Below are 21,174 nucleotides of genomic sequence, written 5' to 3' on the forward strand. Positions count from 1 at the left end.
CAGTAGAGTGTAGTTACTATTCCATTACTAGTGACAGTTGTAATGATAGAAACATTTGGGAACAGAACAAAATTCACATTGGAAACAAAATAGAAAGAAAATCATTACCAATGGAAGCATCAGAGTTTACATTAAAAAACGTAGATAATGAAATTGGGCTACCCCAGGCAACACTTCCACTGTTATTGGCAATCTTCTCACGTACCAGTATAGAGGAAAGTAAATTCCATGAGCCCCTGCTTAGAGAAGCAGCTAATAGAGATCCCATAGTTATATTCAAAAAGGAAAGGAAGTTTATCTGTCCCTCACCTGATCCCAGCATTCATGGAGTTTTCCCCAACAAAAAGTGCCATTGCCAGTGACAAGAATCAAACTAGCATGTTTTTGAAATAATTTCCTATTTAATTTAAACCCTTCTTTTAAAAAAATTTTTAAAAAAATACTAGGATAGCAATATTAGCCTTATCAAGTATTTTCCAACCTTAAAACACTCACTTTCATGAGTATTGCCACAAAATTAAAGTCTTGTACTCATCTATTAATTTTTATTTATTTTCAGAAAATTAAAAACATTTAATATGCTTTTTCCCCAACTAGTTAGATATTTGGGGTAATGGACGTATAGGGCAATATGAAGGCAAACCACTGAGATGTTTCTTAAAAATGTTCAGTAAATAAGGAAAGAGTTTATTAGTATAATTTTGAATGTGTTTTTTTCACAATTATAAATTAGCACCAATGCACAATTTCCCTGTCCTTTCTGGTCTTACCGGTACTTTCCAAAAGTACTTAAAAGTCTACCTCTCACCTTTTCTTCAATCAAATAAGTTCAAGTGATTTCTTCATAGTATTCATTTTCTTACTTGAATATTACATTAATTACAAATGGCACAGTAATCAAATATTTCCCTTATTTCATGCTTTATTTTTATGTATTGTGATTTAAGTACTTATATAATTATTTTGTAAGATTTTCATCATAGATGTGGCTCTTAAAATCTATATGAAAATGTTTTAATCCCTTTTCTTTGAATAATGCTCAAATAGATAATGCTTATCTTTAAAGTGCTATGAATGAATTAGAAATCACTGTATTGAAATTACAACCAAAAGGAAAACTAGATAACGTAGCATGCTTTCTTTTTTTAATGTTTTCCTAATAGATAGTAGATAAAATGCTGTTTTCTAAAATATAAATGAATTTTTTCCCTATTATAAATTAACCAATAATAAAGTTGAACCATGCCAACTGCCTAATAGCAAACATACTACAGGATCAAATTTACATAAAATGCAGTGAAATGTGTTTAAAATTTGGGAAAAGAAACTGATTGAGATATAAACATATAAAAGCAGCAGGCACGGCCTTTAGAAGTATGAGTAATAATTTTACATATTCAGATAGAAGTCTCCTTTTCAATCCTCACAATGGAGTTCATATAATCCCACCTGCATTCTGAAAATAATGTTCTGCATTTGAATAGTTCTTCACCTTGTAGAGAGTGTTTTGTCATCCATTTCTCATTTTATCACACCAAGTGGATGAGGTAGTCATTCAGATATTCTTATCCGTGTTTTGTGGGTGAACAATCAGAGTCAGAGGGGTAGGATGGTTGATTTAAGAATATAGCTAGAAATTTTCCAGACTAGCAACTATAGCCCTTGTCTTGTGACTCTCAGACCTTTGCTTTTTAAATGGGATCTTTCAATATCAAACTCCTAATATCAATAAAAACAGTTGTCATTTACCTACTGGTTATTTATTACTAAAATTTCTGCAAATTATTAGAAATGGTGGCAGGATGCACTTTAGACTTTCTCTACCTATATCATTCCTCCTTTCCAAGGGCTGGAGACTTAAAAAGCCACGGAAGAAAATGTTCCTGCTGCACAAGCCCAGGGAGTCAGTAGGCAGGATCTGTAGAGGAAGCTGTGTGCATCTGTAGGCATTTCTATCAAGGGTGACAAAATTGTCCCTAAAGAGCTTTTCAAATATTTTTGTAAGCTTCTCAGCAGATTTCTGCTTGAACTAGCATGATATATGGGTCAAGCAAGAATTATGGAGTGAGCCAAAAGGAACTCTTTCTCTCCCTCTGGGGTTTAGTTGCATGCTAGGAAATCTGAAGGGAAAGATTAGACAGATTGTGCCAAATCATCCTGATGCCTAACAACTCTGTGTTTGTATCTAGAAATCCCTGAAAGCGTTTTTTTTTCCAATCTCCTTGGTTTGGTCGATCACAGGTCCTACTATTTTAGAAAGCGAGACCAGCCAGGGAAGAGAGTTTAGAATGTAGTTTTGTTTTGTTTTCTTATTTTACGTTTTGGAGAACCATACCAAAATCAAAACAAATTAAAGTATTCTTAAAACCTGGAAGAATAATGTAGTCGACACTAATACATTAAATTTTAAAAGCAATTTGAAAATTTCTGTCTTTTTGTTTGATATTAAGATTTGGGATTTTGAGTTTTAAATTTAGAGATCATACAGGATGGGTAGACATACCCTTCTCTCTGGGCAATAAAACAAGAGCTGTTGGGACAGGTGGAAGAGGATAGATGGGAAGCTGAATTATTAAATAAGTTGCATGAGGGAAATATGAAAGCCAGTTTGTGGTGTGGCCGAATTGTAGGAGAAAAGCCTGAAGCTACTTCCACAGACCGCTGCTGGAGACTCCACTTTCAATAAAGCTCATTTGCGGCACCTTTCAAACAAGAGTTTCATATGCATGTGTTGCCTTGCCAGACTCTTACCAAGCCATCACTCTGTGGGAGTTGCTCTCCTGGGCAAGTGGTAGTGGGAGGCTGGGTTGGGGAGTCGATGGGCTCTGGGAATGGAGCAAATTATTGGTTACAAAATGTAGTAACTAATCAATGTCTCATTTTCTTCTGACCCAAAGTAGAAGATCACTTTTGGTCAGAAGGAATTTAGCCTTCTCTGTTTCTGGAAAGAATAGGGCCTATAAGGGAAGTAAGGAGAAATCATAAGAGAAATAAGAATTGGTTCATTTGGAGGGGAAATCTGCTTTAATATTGTATGTACATGGTTAATAAAAACAAATTTGACATTCCTCATTTCAATGTGTTTGTGCAAAGAAAAAATCAAAACATTTTAAAAAATAAAACCCTGAGAAATTTAAAATAACAAGAAAATTGAAACTGCAATGATGTGAACACAGCAAACATCCAACAAAACTTGAGAGAATCAATTTGAATAATTTTCAGTTTTCAAAGTTGTTTGCCTGTTCTCTGGGGATAAGGGCATTCATTTTTGGTTCTGTGTGAAAATCAAAATGTTTTTTGAGAGTTTCCATATCTTAGAATGATTGCATATGCATTTTCAAGTATTTATTTAGTTATTTGAATTTATTAGCAGAAATATATCTGCTATACATGCAGAGTCATAGCCAGTAAATGCATAGCAATCATATTCTGATCATATGACACTCTCTTATTTATGAACTTTCATTTCTGAAGGTGAATCCAATGATCTCCCATCAATGGCTACTTTTGGTCTTTTCCAGTAGTGGCCGTAGATCTCCACCAAGATATCCATGTACTTTGATCTGGTCCACAATGACGATTTTTATGTTCATTTCACCTGACACAAAAGGAAACCAACTGACCCATCTAAATCTTAAATTTGGCTTCAACATTGCAATACTTTAGTCAATTGATCTAACCATGAGCCTCTATAATGAAAATGGAATTATCAATTCAGGATCTAAGAAGAGGAAATCTTATTAATAAACTCCTTTAAATACTATTTATGACATGTTTTTAGTTTATCAATAAATACTCAGAAAAGCACACTTTTTTAAATGCAAATTATTTTATATTGAGCTGCAGCAAATCATTTTCAGAAAGTCAGTTCATAAAATTACTACCAGGGAACAGGACCTGAGGAAAAACAAGAAAGGCAAGTAAATGGAAGAAAGAAATGAGAAGCATGGACTATGGGAAGGTTGATGGAGACACTGGACAGTCAGGGTGCAATATGATCATGAGGCCAGGAGCTTTTTCATCTGGGATGGAGGGGTCATGGAACTAAGGAAATGATTCCTCCACTCAAAAGGAGTGGAGGAGTACCAAGGACACCATTTGACTACTTAACTGTTTTGCCTAAATTCACATTTTAACTGTCCATGAATTACTTGATTATTTTTCTGTTTCATCAACATATATTACACACATTTTGTGAAACCATGATATTTCACCCATTCTCCATTATGCAGGATGAATTGGGGTGGTGAGGGATGTGGGTATAAAATAGAATGGGGGAGTCGTCATGTGTACTGAGCCAGACTGTAAAAAATTCCTTTTTATATTTACTCTATTACTGTGCAGTATGTGTAAATACATAGTTAACTATCAAGAAACCAAAAATACTTATGAATTTTAAAAGATGTATCAGAAATATAGAATTTTGATTGGGATGTTGTGTTTGTTAGATGTGTAAATAGAAATAACAAGACACAATCACAGCTTTACATATTAATCTGTTCAAAAATACTGAAAGATACAAGTAATAAATTTAGTTGATAATTTGAACAAACACTAATGAAAATACTAATATCACAAATCACATAAGGCAGTTCAAGTTTTAAGAAAAACGCTTGGTAAATGCCAAGAGCCTGGATCCCTATATGTAAAACTATAGAAAAGACAGTGAAATAAAAATTTTGCTGTATTTGTTCTTAAAAAGAATGTAGAAGCAAAATCTGCTTCTCCTCATAAAATATTTAAATTCAAATATGATTCCAAGTTCTTAGATCATTATTTTTTTTAACCTGACTCTATATAAAAAGAACTTGGTGTTTAGATAAAAATAGAAGATGGACGTTTTTATAACTACTTAAATGTCTATACAGATATATTATACTTTTGGTATCTTTTAAAGCATTCTCATTGCTAATGACATTTCATAAAGTAAATAACTACTAAATTACTATTTTTGCTTCATACAACTATTAATATACAAGAATATTAAAAGATGTCATGTACAGAATCCCCTTTGGGAAAAATCTGTATTGTTTTAGCCTGCCAGTTTTCATTATTTACTCTGGGTTTCTATGCACCATAAAAATTTTTTTGTTTTGTTTTAAGCAAAGGTAGAACAGCAAAGCAAGTTCTGATGCTACCTATAGTTTTTAATTAAGACCAAAAATACTTCTAGAGGTGTGAAGCAAGTTCTGAAATAAAGACCATTTAAGTGAATAATAATACAAATAATAAATTTTCTCAAAAGAGGCTAACAATTTGATATATTTTCACACATAAAATGAAAAATGAAAAGCACCATAAAATGATCTTGGTGTCTGTAATGACTGTCAAAGAAGCTGATGATAACTGATTTCTTATTCTCATAGTTCTTCATTTCCACCAGCATAGGTCTTGACCAGTAATACTCTAACTGTAACCACTGATCTCCTGGGGGTCCCTGCAAGATCGAAAACTTTAGTATCAAGATGTTATATGCCTTTTCACTCATTCTTAAGTGTATAGTGGAGTTTTCAGGAGTCAAAACAGCATTTCTTTGATGGATAAAGGAATATGGGCTTCTTGACTGTTTTCAAGTTTTCTTAAGTTTGCATGTGGTAAATATCAATATCTATATCCTATATAAATTTCTTTGGATTATTATGTAATTTTTAAGAACATAAACGGGATCTTGAGACCAAAATGTTTAAGAACCCACAGACCTAGATCTTATGTACAGTCATAATTTTTATAATAGCCAAAGACTGGATAATTAAGGCTTTCTTCTAAGACATCATATTTGTGTCCAAATTTTCTGTGCCTTGTATATCTCTTCTATTGCATTTCAGAACCCATTCTTTTCTTTCTCTTTAATGTTAATTTATAACTATTAAGATCAACAAATGACAATTTTTTATTTATATAGCAAATTAAAAATATTTTTCATTGGGCAAGATTTAGATTGAATTATGATTTTATGTCCATCTTCATTATTTCTTCCTTTTGAAATCTGACTGGTAAGTTGTGCCTCAGCTTTCTTCTAGTTGCTTCAAACCTAATATGGGTGATGGGAGTTTTACAAAGGCAGAAAAAAATTTATTTTTGATTTCCTCTTAAAGGGAAAACTTAGTGGAAAACAATTATTTATATACTATTAGTTCCTTTTCTCTTCCATCATATCTGCATTGCTTGTCTCCATTAATTTGCAAATAATATTACAAACTATGTTGGCATAAACAATAGAAAAACTGAAGATTTTGATTTTGATTCAAATTTGAGGAAAAATTGAGTGTCTAAACTCTTATCTTAGACCTGATCCTTAATTTTGGTTATATAATTTAGTGAGATTTTAAATACTTTAAGAAGGAGGTTCTGAAAATGTTGTCACCTAAAACAAGTATTACCTGAATTCCATATATTCATCATTTATTCACACTCAAGCATACATTTGCTTAATCTTTTGAACACGTATTTTGTTCCAGAATCCCTTCAAGTTGTCTGACACTGCAGCAAATATAACAGACAATAATCCTCATTCCTATCAATCTCTCATCCTAGTAATATTTATTAAATATAGTTTGAAGTATCTGGGAAGAAATGTAAAGTATGACAGAATTGAGTTTGTCTATCTCCAACTGAGATGAGAAAGAAAGGAAGTCATTGACCTGTTTAGAAATATCTGGGAAATAGAATCAATGATATTTTTATTTGTTCTGACTCTCATTTTCCCTCATAATTTTTATAATTCACTAAGATACAACCAAGTATAGGAGGAGGGAAAGTATTTGACAATGAGCAGTTTGGAAATTAACTAAGGAGGCTAGTTCTTGTGGTCTGCATGTGCAATTCTCAAATAATTATCTAAGTTTCCTCCATGGCCCTTAACCAAATTTGAATTATATGTTTGTTGTAGCATTAGCCATATACCACTTTGCTATTATTAATTTATTATTTATTTACTCCACTTCCTTTGGGCAGAATTTTATAAATCAACCTATTAAGATTTCACTTAGATCATACCTTTGTTATCAAAATATTTGTGATGAAGGGTCAGGGTTTTAGGATTATATGACATTTCTTTAAATGACTATTTTTAGAATTGCCTTGCAGTCAATTAGCATGTTTTAAAGTAGCTTATTTTCTTTCCTGTTTTTGTTTTTGTGTTTTTCCTTTGCTTGTCAGCTCTTAGAAATACCTCTCTGACAAACTAATGCAGGATTAGCACAAACAAACTTCAAGACAATATTTGTGCTTCAAACAGAATGAAATGAATGCTGAAATATTAAGTTGTCTATGAAAAATTAATATAGCTCTAGAATGTTCTTTCAAATCTGATCCTCCTTATTATTAATCTTTTAAAGATAAAAATGTTTATTGCATTAGTTTTTTAGCACAAAATTGCAACTTATTACTTGATACATTTTTGTTCATTCTCTTTATTTGAGCATAGCTAAAGCTATAGCCAAAATTTATTAAAGATAAAAGGAAAGGAATTTTAATATCCATATATGATAATATCTTAATCAAACTTTTCTCCAACATTCACAATGAAATTTTAGTCCCTAGATAAGTTGTGCTTAAGTGACTTTTTCCAAAATCAGTTCCTAATCAAAATAATTTCAAAAAGGGAAGATCTGCTTAAAAAACAAATTATAGGATAAACGTAAGGATTATAGTATTCAGTACCATTATAGTTTTTTATTACCACATCATTAAACTAACTTTACTCTCATTTTTATACACTCTTTCAGTTCCCTGAACTGATCATTGATCCTGTTATCTACAGTGCCATAGGAATGATTAGTATGTATAGGAAACACCTGCAAATTACTGATAGCTTGAGATAAAAACAGATTGAATTCTTCATTAAAATGTCTTGAAAACTTCACTCATAAAGCCAATATGAATGGCAAGAGAAAAATACAAACAGGATTAAGAGATTTTCCAAATTTGGGGGGATAAAACAAATGAGACATCATATTTCCATCTCTGTCTCTTAAAGAAGTTATATGAATATGGAATATCTTAAGGAGCATAGTTTGATTTTTTTGTAAGGAAAAAAGACTACAACATTTCTTTTCTGATGGTTTGTAATACTTTATTATGCCAGGTATATGTGTATATGTGATATGTGTATTATTCATTTAGTATTTTGTCATTTTAAAGATATTTCAAATGACATCCTTCCTTCAACTGTCCCACTTAAGAATTTACAAATGATTTGTATAGATGTCAAATCTATCTATTTTCAATACTTTTACTCAGGAAAACTTGTAATTTGTAGGTATGTGAACACTGCCTCAAAGAGCTGTATATGAACTATGTCATTTTTCTAGTGTCCTATTTTCTTCAATGATTTCCAAATTAGACAATGAATACACTGAAATAGATTTAGAAAAATATATGTTTCTTAAGTACTACTTATAAGATGCAACATCTCTTCTTAAATTAATAACTGAACTGTAACAGGAAATTACAAAACATGTGATTAGACACAAAGTTCAAATAATAGCTGCGTTCAGTGACCCACACCTGTAATCCCAGCAGCTCAGGAAGCTGAAGCAGGAGGATCATAAGTTCAAAGTCAGCCTCAGCAACTTAGTGAGGCCTTAAACAACTTAGCAAGACCCTGTCACAAAATGAATTTTTTTTTTAGAAAAAGGGGATGTGGCTCAGCAGTTAAGCACCCCTGGGTTCAATTCCTGATACCAAAAACAAATAAACAAAAACAAAAGAAAACAAACAAACAAAAAGCCCTAATAATATTGGTCACATTAAAACTTAAAACCAAACATTTCAGATTCATGCTCACATGAAATTTAAAAATAAAGTAAAACCTTAAAATACCTTCAGCAAAATAACAACAGAAAGTAACATCAGAAACATAGATGAGAGAGCCAGACAGAGATAGGAAGGAAGGGCAGGAAGGAAGAATGAAGGAAAGGAAAGGAAGGCAGGCAGGCCAGCAGAGGGGAGAAGTAGAAAGTGTTCCTAAAGTAAAAACCAGCAAAGTCAAAGTTACAGCTAGCTAAAGAAAAGAAACTTGCCTGAACACATGATTTCTAAAACAAGTAGGTCATTACTTCAGTTCCATCATTAAACTATTGGAATAAAATAATTGATTGATTTCTTATAATTTCAAATAATTCTTAAAATCCTATAGATTGTGTCTATAAAGAAAATATTTAATACTCTGTCAACCAAGTAATTGAGGAAATTACAGGATACCTATATAATGAACTATTCCTGAACTAGTGGTAAACAGCAGTATGTGGACCACACTGACAAGGCAGCATCAGAATATCACAGGCAGCCAAGCTACATACATTCCAAGCACTGAATTCTGAGGTAGGCAGAGACCTTACATTTTCAGTAGAGACCACTGAATGTGATATAAAAGTGGATTAACACTTTTAAATTTTTTCTCATTAAATGTGTGACCTATATGAATTATTTAATCATTACAGGGCTTAGGTTTTCTAAAGTCAGAATAATGGTCCTGGAGCTGGTTATTTTCAGAGTTCCTACCAGCTTCTAATTTCCAGATTCCCCAGTCTACAGTTTGATGTGCGGACGCTGAGTGCAGTGCTGCCATCGTGTGGTAGCTACAGTGATAGTTTTGCACATTTTAGTAAAGTGGGAAAAAAACAATAGAGCAAACTAATTGAAGACAGATGGGCAAAGAGAAACTACCAGATTTAATTAAGGTTAGCCACAGTGGAGTAATAAAACACAATGATGTCTAACCATCTAATAGTCAAAGAAAATGAAGAGGTCAAAGGATAATTTAAAACAAATTGAATTGCCTCACAGAAGATAAAATTTGTTTACTTGAAATACCCCCTCAATAATTGAGTTTCAAAAATGATCAACATTCTAAGATTTATTCTTCTAGGACACAGGGATCCCCTCTACAGTAGTGAGCATAATCCATTAAATATGTACATCAACCACCCTTTCTTCTAGTTGATACTTGATTGCATAATTAAAATTTCAAAAAGAAAATAGACACACAAAAATGTAGCTCATAAAAGTGGCTAAAAATGTGTTTTATTATCTGTAAAAACATCAGTTCTATAAAATAATCATTTTTCATGTATGATATGCAGGTCATAATACATTCATGCATAGTAGGTATATGTTCAAACTCTTGATTAATAAAGTTGAAAAAATAAGGCAGAGGTAGGATATTTTTAAATTGTTAACTTTGAAATCATAAAATTATGGAAGATCATACTTAACTTTTAACATTTTAAAATATTGTTTCCTTCAGGAACATAGAGAGATATTGCAGTTAAAATCCAGGCTCTTCAACTGCCTATCTACCAAGATGGAAGAGGAACATAAATTCTAGCACTTGCAATAGCGATGACTTCCACACAGTTACTATACACATTATTTTTCATCACTCAAATTTAAATATATATGTGTATGTGAATATATACGTTTGTAGATGTAATATTCATGGTCTGTTACTAACTTTTTGTAGTACAAAAACCTATGCTTTTCAAGTATTAGGGTAGTATCACTAAATATTTTCTCAAATCAAACCAGTTTTTGAGGATACTGGGATAAAAACAGTAGTTTGTAGTTGATTGATCATATTTTTCTACATGATATGGCATATTAAACTTGTCAGTTCTGATTTTAAAATCCAGAAAGATATTTAATTCTACATTTTTTTAAAAAAATATTGAGAGAAAAAGAGAAAAACAACCTTTCCATATCAAATGCTCTTTTTGACAAGAGATTGATGTGATTTGTTTAAAACCCAGACTTAGATTAAAACATGAAATTCTAGTTGAAAAATAATTCAGATGTTTTAGTTGTTTGGTTTAGGTAAAGAAGTATTAACGTCATGTTATTTATATATTTATTATTCAATAATGCTTTCTCATGCTTCCAGAACAAGATTTAAGGAGGTTGCCAAGAGTAAAAGCAGACTCTGCTTACAATAATGTAACATTAACGTAACAACTATAACCAAAAATGCAAAGTGATAGTTTTCCATAAATGATTACACATATCATATGCTATGGAGTGTCCAGAATTAGGAGAGGTCATGCTGATTGAGAAGACAAAGAAAATATAAGTTTAAGTTAGATACAAGAAAGTGCTTGGATAGAGAAGGACATAAAAAATTTGGACAGAAAAAGACCAAACCAAGGGAACCAGCGTGAATGATATGAGTGGACTTTAATGTAAAAGCCATGAAGAATTGTGGGAGATAAATTTAGGAAGGAGCAGACCAATAAAGAATTTTGAGAGGCAAACTAAAGAATTTGGCTGATGTCTTGAAATTACACTAGTCTAGCCTCAATGATAAGTCCAAAGCACTTTTTCATTAAAAAGGGTGCACTAACACAGATTTAGCACAATTTATTAAAATTGAGGGTTTTTTTTTTGTTTTTTTACTTGAAGTCTGTTTCAAGAGAAATTAGAAAATACATGTGTTGTTTCAAGTATCTGAAAAAGAACTATTATACTTGGATTTTTAGCAACAGCTTAGCATTTTATGCAATGTAGGCAAAACCTGGTAAAAAATAAAGGATCATTCTGCATTTTTCTTTAATTTTCAGAAACTCACTAAATGTCAGGTTGTCCATATCTATACTATACTTAGTAGGTAAAGAAAAATTCAATAAGGCACAAGATGTTTGCTTACAATAATGTCAAACATCTAGATTTGTTTCAATTAGTCACCTGACTTCCTCACTTATTTTTGTAGACTTAATGTTAAATGTAATCTTGCTTTGCAGAGGTGCTAGATAGACTTATTCCATTGTATATATCCCTGTGTTTGATTTTCCTTCTTTTTATATTTTTCTAAAATATTATTTGTTTGCACTTAAAATCATGACAGCATTTGCTCAAACTTTACAATTGAGATTTCTGTTCAAGAGATAGGCAAGATGAAAAAAACAACAACAACAAAAAAAAACTTTCCCTTAATTTATTTCCAGCCCTGTTTCTTTCTCGTCTTATGGTGTTTTACATTCTGTATATATTTCTCGTATTTCCCAGAACAAGAATAGAATTAGAAATTACACCAAATTAAACCAAAGATGACAAGACTATTTTGAAATGTAAATAATAAGGTATTATTTCCATAATGTGACTATTCTGATGCACTGTGAGGTTGCTCTTACATGAAAATTGTTTTAATTAGTAAGGATAAGTTGGTTAAAATTAATGTCTAGGTTGTCTTTGAAAATAGTATATTAAGCTTGTTCTTTTGCTTGAGAAAATTAATATTTTTCAATTAATCTCATACTACACACAATATTAACAGTCTAGTTGGATGGATTATAACACCAATCAAAAAGTATGACAGCTTTCCTTTTCAATCAATTGGCACCTACTCTGATTCATTATGTGATTTATTACGCAATTTAATTTACACATGTTCATGACTTTATATCCTAATCATATTGCCTTTAGATTTTTTAAATTATCCCTTAAAAATATTTTCTTTAACACTAAATAAATACACTGGGATTCTTCTACACAAAATTGTACAAAATATTACACAAATGTTGTAACTATTTTTTTCTCTGCAATTCCAGTCCTGTGGTGACTGGTAATACATTGGTGACCAGCTAGTCAGACCTTTATTCTATACAGCTGTTCCCAACTTATAAACACCTGATATAAAATTGACACATTATTAATTTTTTTTATTTTCCTATTTTGGGGGACTGGTACTACTGTCACTGAATCAGATGTGTAAATTCCTGGTGTTTTTAGAGAATCTGCTATTGCTGAATTGGAAGAGGGAAGAAAAAGCTAAGTCTTTTACAAGAGCTGATGCTAGCTACCTTGATGGTGGATATCCTGTCCTCAAATGGTTTCCCACAAAATACCCATACTTTTTTGTTTCATTTGGTTATTTTAGTTAAAAATCTCCCAGATTAAGAATTGTTGTGACTTTATTCTTTTCCTTATGAAACATGTAGATATGTTGGATCATGAAATAATTATCAACTCTTTCCCCAGTAGCATGAATCCAGTCAACTAGCTAAGAGACTCCTAATGGAACAAGAATGTACTGTGGAGGGTAGAGACTCTTAAGTAGTTTTTTGTAGCTTAGAATACACCTAAATTCCTGAGGATCTAGCTCAGTTGGTAGAGTGCTTGCCTTTTAAGCACAAGGCCCTGGGGTTCAATCCCCAGTACCATCAAAAAAAAAAAAGAAAAAAGAAAAAAAGAAAGCAGAATACACCTAAATTTAGAAGCAAATCAAGATAAATTCATTGTCAAGGATTTTGTAAACCTAAAGACACAGCCATTGAAGTAAATCCCTGAAGAAGAGAAGAGGGTATGGCAGTCTTATGAAGTAGGCATTACTGACCCCAGTATTTTCAAATGAAGAATCTCAGACAGAGAGTTAATACACAGTGGGTTGAGATTCAAAACCACATCAGGTTTTGAATTCTCTTTGGCAAAATACTAATATCAACAATTTTTAAAACTTGCTAGAAAAATTTCTGTCCCCCCCCCCCGCAAAATATGAGGAAATACTGGCCTTCTCTTTCTTCTTTTTGCATAGAAATTTCCTCCCAAATCTCCTTTAAATCTATAACTCTTCTAATAATTTTAGTACCACACCCCAACTATATAATTTGCAGCATAAATTTACATGTTTCTATGGGAATGTGAATTCATATACCCAAAATCAAAATTATGAAACTTTTAAAACAAATTCTAATCATAAACCATGAAATGCCTAAGGAGAAACAATTATCTTTAAATTTTAAAATCCTCCCGGAGATTGTTGGTACCACACACAAACAAGCACAGAATTTTCAAACTCTTTTTTAAGGTGTCTATTCCATTTTTATTTTATTTTGCATCTTTATGTCTAAGGAGAAAAAATATTATTAGTCATTAATATAGAAAGTAATTAAAACAGTTTCTTGTATTCTGCTATTTGTAACTACAAAATTTCCTACATTACTTTCTCCATGAAATAGCCCAAAGTTTTGTTTGCCATATCACTATTATACTGTACAAACCACAAAAATAATGCTTGCAGAATAATTACATACTACTTAACACTGTCTAAAAATTAAATTGTTTTTCCCTAAAAGTAATTTTGTTAATGTCCAATAAAAAAAGCAAAGTAATTTAGTGTTGCCCCTGCTCATTACTGGCTAAGGAAGTAAAGGTGAAATTTAGGCTGGAAAAAGTAGGGTTCTTGCTACAGCTTTTTCTTTATACACATAATTTAAGAAAACGTATGATTATACATTTGAAGATCAAGGTGAGCTTCACTTATTGTCTGTGGTGTTGACTCTTCCCACATCATGCAGCAAAGCCTACCAATCACCGGCCTGCAGAAAGCTCCGTGTCCACCGGCTCTTCGGGCAGCAGCTTTGGCAGTGGGTATAGCGTGGACAGTGAAGGAAGCAGCAGCACTGCAGGGGAGACTAATCTATTTCCTATTCCAAGGATGTAAGTGGTTCTTTATTTTACTACAAAGTTAACAGCATCATGACTAAGGCATTCTTAACATTTAACAGGGAATAAGTAGATAATTAACCAATTCGGAATCATTGTCCCTAAAACATTTGTTTATGCCTACATAAAAATAGATTACTCATGAGAGGCTGGATTAATTCAGTTAATTCTAAGGATGAATGCTAATCACTAGCAGCATTACTTAATCAGTATAGTCTTTAATATAAAAACTGCTAAAATAATAATTGAGCCACACCTGACTAAAATTCACCAACAGTACATTTGTATTTTAATCACATGATTACCAAACACAAATATTATTGCTATTTGAGATGAACATAGATTAATTTAATTTGACTCAGAACAGATTTAAACATATTCGAAGAACAGATATCATCTCTGAAATAGCTGATCCATTGAATTAATCATATAAACTTTGCAACTATAAATCTCTATAATTAAAATTGATAGTTTTAAAGTATTTTCATATTTTCTAGAATAAATATATCAGCTTGTATATAGGTTCCTAAGTAGTTACTCTTGGAATAAAGCTCATTCATAGTATGTTAAGCTTCAAGAAAATCATCTTGCAAATCACATGCAAAACTCAAGCAGATTGTATTTAGAATGTGTTAGAATAGATTTAGTCATATTGGTGGCAAAATTTAGCAGCATTCAAGATAAATATGTAGATTATATCTGTTCCAATATCAAAATCTAAACTTCCAGATCTCTCCTTCCGCCCATTAACTCGTCTTGTGGGTTTTCAAATTACCACAGGGGCCAACAGATATCAGGAGATATGCCACTGGGTTAATAAAGCCTTCTGCCTAGTTTTGTAAGGTCTATAAGCTAAAATGGCTCTTGAATTTTAAAATGCTTTTTAAAAACAAATAAAAGAAGAAATTTTGGGGGATATTTGAAAATCATTTGAGATTTCAGTGAACATAGACTAAATTGTACTGGACACAGCCATGACCATGAACTTCTGTGCTGCCAGATGCTGCCCTTGTGCTACCAGAGGAGAATTGAATAGTTGCAACAGAGACCACCCCAAACGTTTACTGGCTGGCCCTTTACAGAGCTTGCCAACCCTAATCACGGCTGTTATTAGTCTTTTCATTTTTCCCATTCTATCATTCTAATAGTTAGATAATGGTTCAAGTTTACAAAACTAAAATAGTAGGGAAATAGATTATCACAGTGAATAACATGTTTATTTTGTAGTGTTCAAGTTACATTTTTTCCAACTTGAATTAAACAAAGTTTTATTGTATCATCTGTCCACCTGAGGGGTTTTATGTTTATTTTTGAGACTAAGGCTATGGATTTAATAGAATTATTTGTACTTAATCAGTTCTATTTTATTGGAAGTTATTCCTAAAAGGAATTTGATCTCATTAGACCTTGGCTTCTGATAATCCAGTTTGAATGAAAAAAAAAATTTTTCAGCTAATTCATTACATTTCTCTCTAAAGTGTGACTATCATATAAAGATTTTGTACAATAATTTTATATCTTTCCAATTTACTTGTGCCCTTCAAAATACATAATTTAACCTTGATGATAAAGTTATGACTTCCAGAGAGTGAATGATGTTATTCCATCAATATCTGAATGTCTGAAATGAGATTACATATTTTTTACATATATACCATATGCCAATTTGACATTTTTCCCCCATTTTCTATTTCTCTTGTAAATCAAAGAGAGGCTTTGATTTAGAATTTTTACCATATTATCACAAAGAAAATTTACTTTTAAAAACATTATATGGTATGTATAAGAAATAGTATTTGCTAATTCTTTTATGTGCCCCATTGTGACTAACACAATTATTCTACTTGGGCTGTTTCAATAAATGTTCAATAAATATTTGGTGGTTGAAATATATAAATTATAAAACATACAGTCAAAATGTGCTGAGTTGAAGATTGTTCATTGAGAATTCAGAAAAATCACGTTCTTCACACAACCCACAGTTGCATTTCCTGTTCTTCACTTAGCTTCGCTGTGCTTCAAGTTTTCTGTTTAAGTCTTCAAAATGGAGTCTAAGCACTTTAGCTAAGTATCTCACATTAAAATCAATTTTCGTTAGAAACAAAAACTGTTGCCAGATATCATTAAAAATGTGAAATCTAGGACTAAAATCTAAAATTATCAAAACTTTATTTTAGTTACAACTACTAAAATTTATAATAAGTTTTTTTAGAGCTTGTCAAAGCATATGAATAGTAATTTTTCAATACTGTGCTCTGCTAGCTTGGTAATACTAAAAAGAAACTCACTTTTAACTGAATTTGACTCAGTAATGAGATGATTTGGCTCTTTCTACTTGTATAGTATACTGCTAAAAAGAACATTACTGCTAGGTTATTAAGTTTTTCTTCCTAATGGTAATAGAGAGAGCAGAGTTCACTTTTTTTAACTTAACTACCTGAATTTCAATGAAGCAATTACATGAATTGCAGTTTTATGCATTGCTCAAACAACACTATATGTTGAGATGCAAACCATGTATATACACAAGCACACATAAGTGTTAGAAATTATTTAATTTGCATGCAGTTGGTTTTCAGATAATCTCAACACAAATTTGTGTTTAAATCTTTAACCTTGAATTAACACAATGAAACAATGTAATGATTACCAAGTTAAAATAATTTCTAAATTTACATTTGTTCCTCTTTTATCATGTGCAAAAATATTTCAGCATCTTCTCTGAAGTAGAATGATAAGAGGATCTTTAGAGCATTTTTCAAGTAAGATATAATTGGGTTCTTTAAAAAATGTGTATAGTTAACATTTTTCAAAAGTTTCAGCAAACCGAACACTTTTTGTGAAAATCAGAATTGTTAGTAAACCCTGATATGTTAAAATTACTGAAAGTAAAATAACACGGCATTCTTTTGTTCAACCATCTTTTTGGGGGGGATTTAAGATATTTCATTTCATTTTTTAATGTCTTATCAAAGTACACATGCAGGCAATCTCAAAACCGTTTTATATGCCAAGGAGCCTTTCCTTTGACTGAAGCAATAAGAAGTGGCCTACAGTTTTTTAGCTGTTAAGTTACCAGATAACAAAACTCAGTTTTTAAATATCATGAACTCATTATCTAACAGGATTTCCCAAACTTTGAGGCTGAAACTAAAAACAAGTGACAGATTTTGGCTGAAATCTAAGGCTACTATGTGTATATCTCACTATTAATACAGTGTACTTATTGAACACTTAACAATTTCTCAGGCACTGTGTTAAACCCTTCATATATATTTGCCATTTGCTACCTCTATCAAAAGGTTGCTAATATGGCTATTATCATATTATAAAAGAAAAAAATTCTTGACCAAATACTTTGCCTTAGATTCTGCATAGCATGAAAGAGCAAAGCCAGAAGCTGACTTTAAAAGGCAGTTTGTGCAACACAGCAGAAAACAGAGGAAGAATTGGAAAAAATTATATTTATATGTGTATATATATATAATGTGTATAATCTGAATAAAATTATATATACATATATAAACAATTTTAGGTAAATAGACAGTTTTTATTTTTAATTGATACATAAAAAATGTACATTTTTGTATGGTATTGTGATTCAAATATATATGGTCTGTAATTTTGAAATCCAGGTTAGGCAGATCTACCTCTTCATTTTTCATTTCTTTGTGATAAAAAGATTCAAAATCCTTTTTTTCTAGCCTTTTTGAAACACTCAGTACATCATCATTATCTATAGTCACCCTACTGTGCAACAGCACACTAGAACTCAGTACTCGTTAATGTAACTTTCCTATCCTCTTTCTTACCTCTACTCTCCTGGACCTTTGTTAACCACCATTCTACTATCAAGTTCTATGAGGTCAACATTTTTTAGATTCCACAAGTGAGGTGATCATGCAGAAATTGTCTCTCTGTGCTCAACTCATTTCGCTTAGCATAATGATTTTTAATTTTACCTGTGTTGTTGCAATTGACAGAATTTCATTCTTTTTAAGACTGAATAGTATTTCATTGTGTATATATATCACATTTTCTTTATCTGTTCATCAGTTGATAGACACTGAGCTCTATATTGCCAATTCTTGTGTATTGTAAGTAGTTGTGCAGTGGGTGTGCCTATGTTTTCAATGTACTGATTTCATTTCCTTTGGATATATACCTAGTAGTAGGATTACTGAATCATATAGTACTTCTACTTTTGGTTTTTGAGGAACCTTCTATACTGCTTTCCCTAATGAATAATAGTAATGGCTACACCCAGCAACAGTGAAAGGGTATGCTCTTCACATATATCCTTGCCAAGACTTGTCAAGTCACTCTTACTGGAGTGAGGTGATAGCCCATTGGGGCTTTGATTTGCACTTCTTGATAATTAATTAGTGATGCTGAACATTTTGCCCTATACCTGTTAGCCATTTATACATCTTTCTTTAAGAAATATTTATTTAGGTTATTTCCATAAGTTATTTCATTCAGTATTTCCCTTCTCACAACATAATCTGTAACAAATCATTATAAGAAAGTATAAGGTTATAAAATCTTCTTGAATTAACAAGGAAAACAATGATAATGTTTGAAGAGATGGATATGTTTGACCTGGTTTAGATGTTGTACATGTATGTATACATTCATTAAGTATCACATTGTTTCCCATTAATATGTGCAATTTTATGCTTTTATGTATCAGTTAAATGAAGAATTTTTTAAATGGGGAAATTATAAAGCAAAATTGGAAAATTTAATGATGGTTTGATTTTTTGATAAATGAGTCTACAACTTAAACTCATTGAATTTCAAGATATCATTTTGACTGAATTGGAATAATAAACAAGTTTCCATTCTGAAATTAACATGATATCCATTTATATTTGCCAATTGTATATCCATATATTTGCCTTTCAAATGATTCATTGCAGTTTTGAATACACAATGTTGTTTCATTTTTTTACACACAACCTCCTCATTTTCATTCAGGGGATTATAGCTAAACATATCATTCTGATTTCTTTTAAAAAAAGAGGGAAGATGGGACAGAATGGACAAGAGCCTGTAAAACAGCCAGGAGTAGGAGTAGGACTAGCAGACACTGAAGGTAAGTTAAAATTTACAATGTTAAATTTTGGTTGAATTTACTTAGTGTATTATAAATTCTTTGCTTTTAACACGAATTAAATGTCTAAGTATTAATTGCAAAAACACAAGGTAGTGAATCATTATTACCCATTAAATAATTATGACTTTGTATTTATTTAATGATTTTCTGATTTATTCACTTACATTTAATTTTTTCCCTAAGGTACTGGGAAAAACTTAAATATTTAAAAGAGAAAGAAGAGTGTAAAGGGTGACAACAAAGATTCAGGAGACTTTCTCAAGGAAAAAAGTCTTATTTAAATAAAAAAAAATTTAAGATATCATGCAAATAGAAAATTAATCATAAAATCTCATTGAAGCCATGGAAATTTAAATAAATGAAGCTGAAATGAAACAAATGATATGCAAATCATTTTATAAAGAAATTAATTATTGAACTAACTTCTAAAGTAAAAGTTAAATTTAAAATTCAATTTGAAATTCAACAAATAGTAAATCATTTCAAAATGCAAGAAAAAAATTTTAACTTCAGCAAACACATAATAAGAATATGAGATGTACGATGACTAACTTTTCTTTTACAACATCATGATAAAATCTGGGAGCTTTGTTAGGCTTCACTAATTGCACCAACCCCTCAATAATTTTAACTATTCTAAATATTTTATACTATCCTAAGTACTTGTCATCTATTGTTATTTAATTCTTATAATTCCTGCAAGTAAGTAATAGCATACTGGCTTTACATGAAAGGAAACCAAAATACAAATAGCATACAAGGCCAGACCAAGTGAGTTGACCCAGGAAAATACAGCAAAATATCACACTATTAAAATAACGGATTATGGGCATGGTATCACAATGTCGCTAGAAAGGAAAGAGGAGACTTAGGTTTAATTTCGGTCTGTTACCAGGAATGTGATGTGATTTCTCTGTCTTCAGAAACCTTATCTGACAAATTCTGGGTCTATATATTTATTTCCCATGGAATCAAGAGGATACCACATTTTTCTGGTTCTACTTAGTCTTTCTTGGACTCATGCAAAGTCTGTGCTTCCTTTACCTCCTGCCATGTTCACCAGAGTTCCATCCTCAATCCACCCATCCTTTCACCTAACCTCTCACACGAGCTATTCACCCTCTTATTTGTAGTTTAGCCCCAATTCTAGGTGCTCATATTTTCTGGAATTCAGACTGTCAGGCATTTGTTTCCAACCAGGAAAGTATTTAAAATAGAAGAAATGTATGACTACAACTGATTATATACTAACAGGAAGAACCTGAGAAAAGGAAGAGGGAGGGGATAGTGAGACAGCAGAAGGAGGCTACTCTCCCTGTAGGATCAAGGATAATGAGAGTTAAAACCAGGACAAGCTTGGTACTAGGAACAAGAGACAAGGAAGAGTCATAGCAAACGCCAGAATTATATCCTGAGATGAATAAGTTTGAGAAGAAATATGCTGCTTTCTACCTTCCTCCTCTACAATCTCTGCCAGTGCCTGATCAAACCCAACAGGAAGCCAGGCAACAGACAGCTACTCTAAGAGGGGTGCAAGGGAAAGACCAAAGAATACATCTGAGAGCATAAATGCACAGGGCAAGCACGTATTCTACCTGAGAATGCCAGAGATGCATCAA

General features: G+C 31.7%; 1 protein-coding gene across 7 annotated transcripts in view; it reads left to right on the forward strand.

The window, feature by feature from the left end:
* The window catches only part of PCLO (piccolo presynaptic cytomatrix protein), a 426,214-nt gene that overhangs the window by 353,984 nt on the left and 51,056 nt on the right, over window positions 1–21,174 (forward strand). For all 7 annotated transcript variants that reach the window (XM_079150544.1, XM_079150545.1, XM_079150547.1 and 4 more), the window contains 2 exons: window positions 14,289–14,430; window positions 19,461–19,534. In XM_079150544.1, the coding sequence (XP_079006670.1) occupies window positions 14,289–14,430; window positions 19,461–19,534 (216 nt within the window). The remainder of the gene's footprint in view (window positions 1–14,288; window positions 14,431–19,460; window positions 19,535–21,174) is intronic.

This window comes from Sciurus vulgaris (assembly GCF_902686455.1).
Source record: "Sciurus vulgaris genome assembly, chromosome: 8".
Classification (NCBI taxonomy): Eukaryota; Metazoa; Chordata; class Mammalia; order Rodentia; family Sciuridae; genus Sciurus; species Sciurus vulgaris.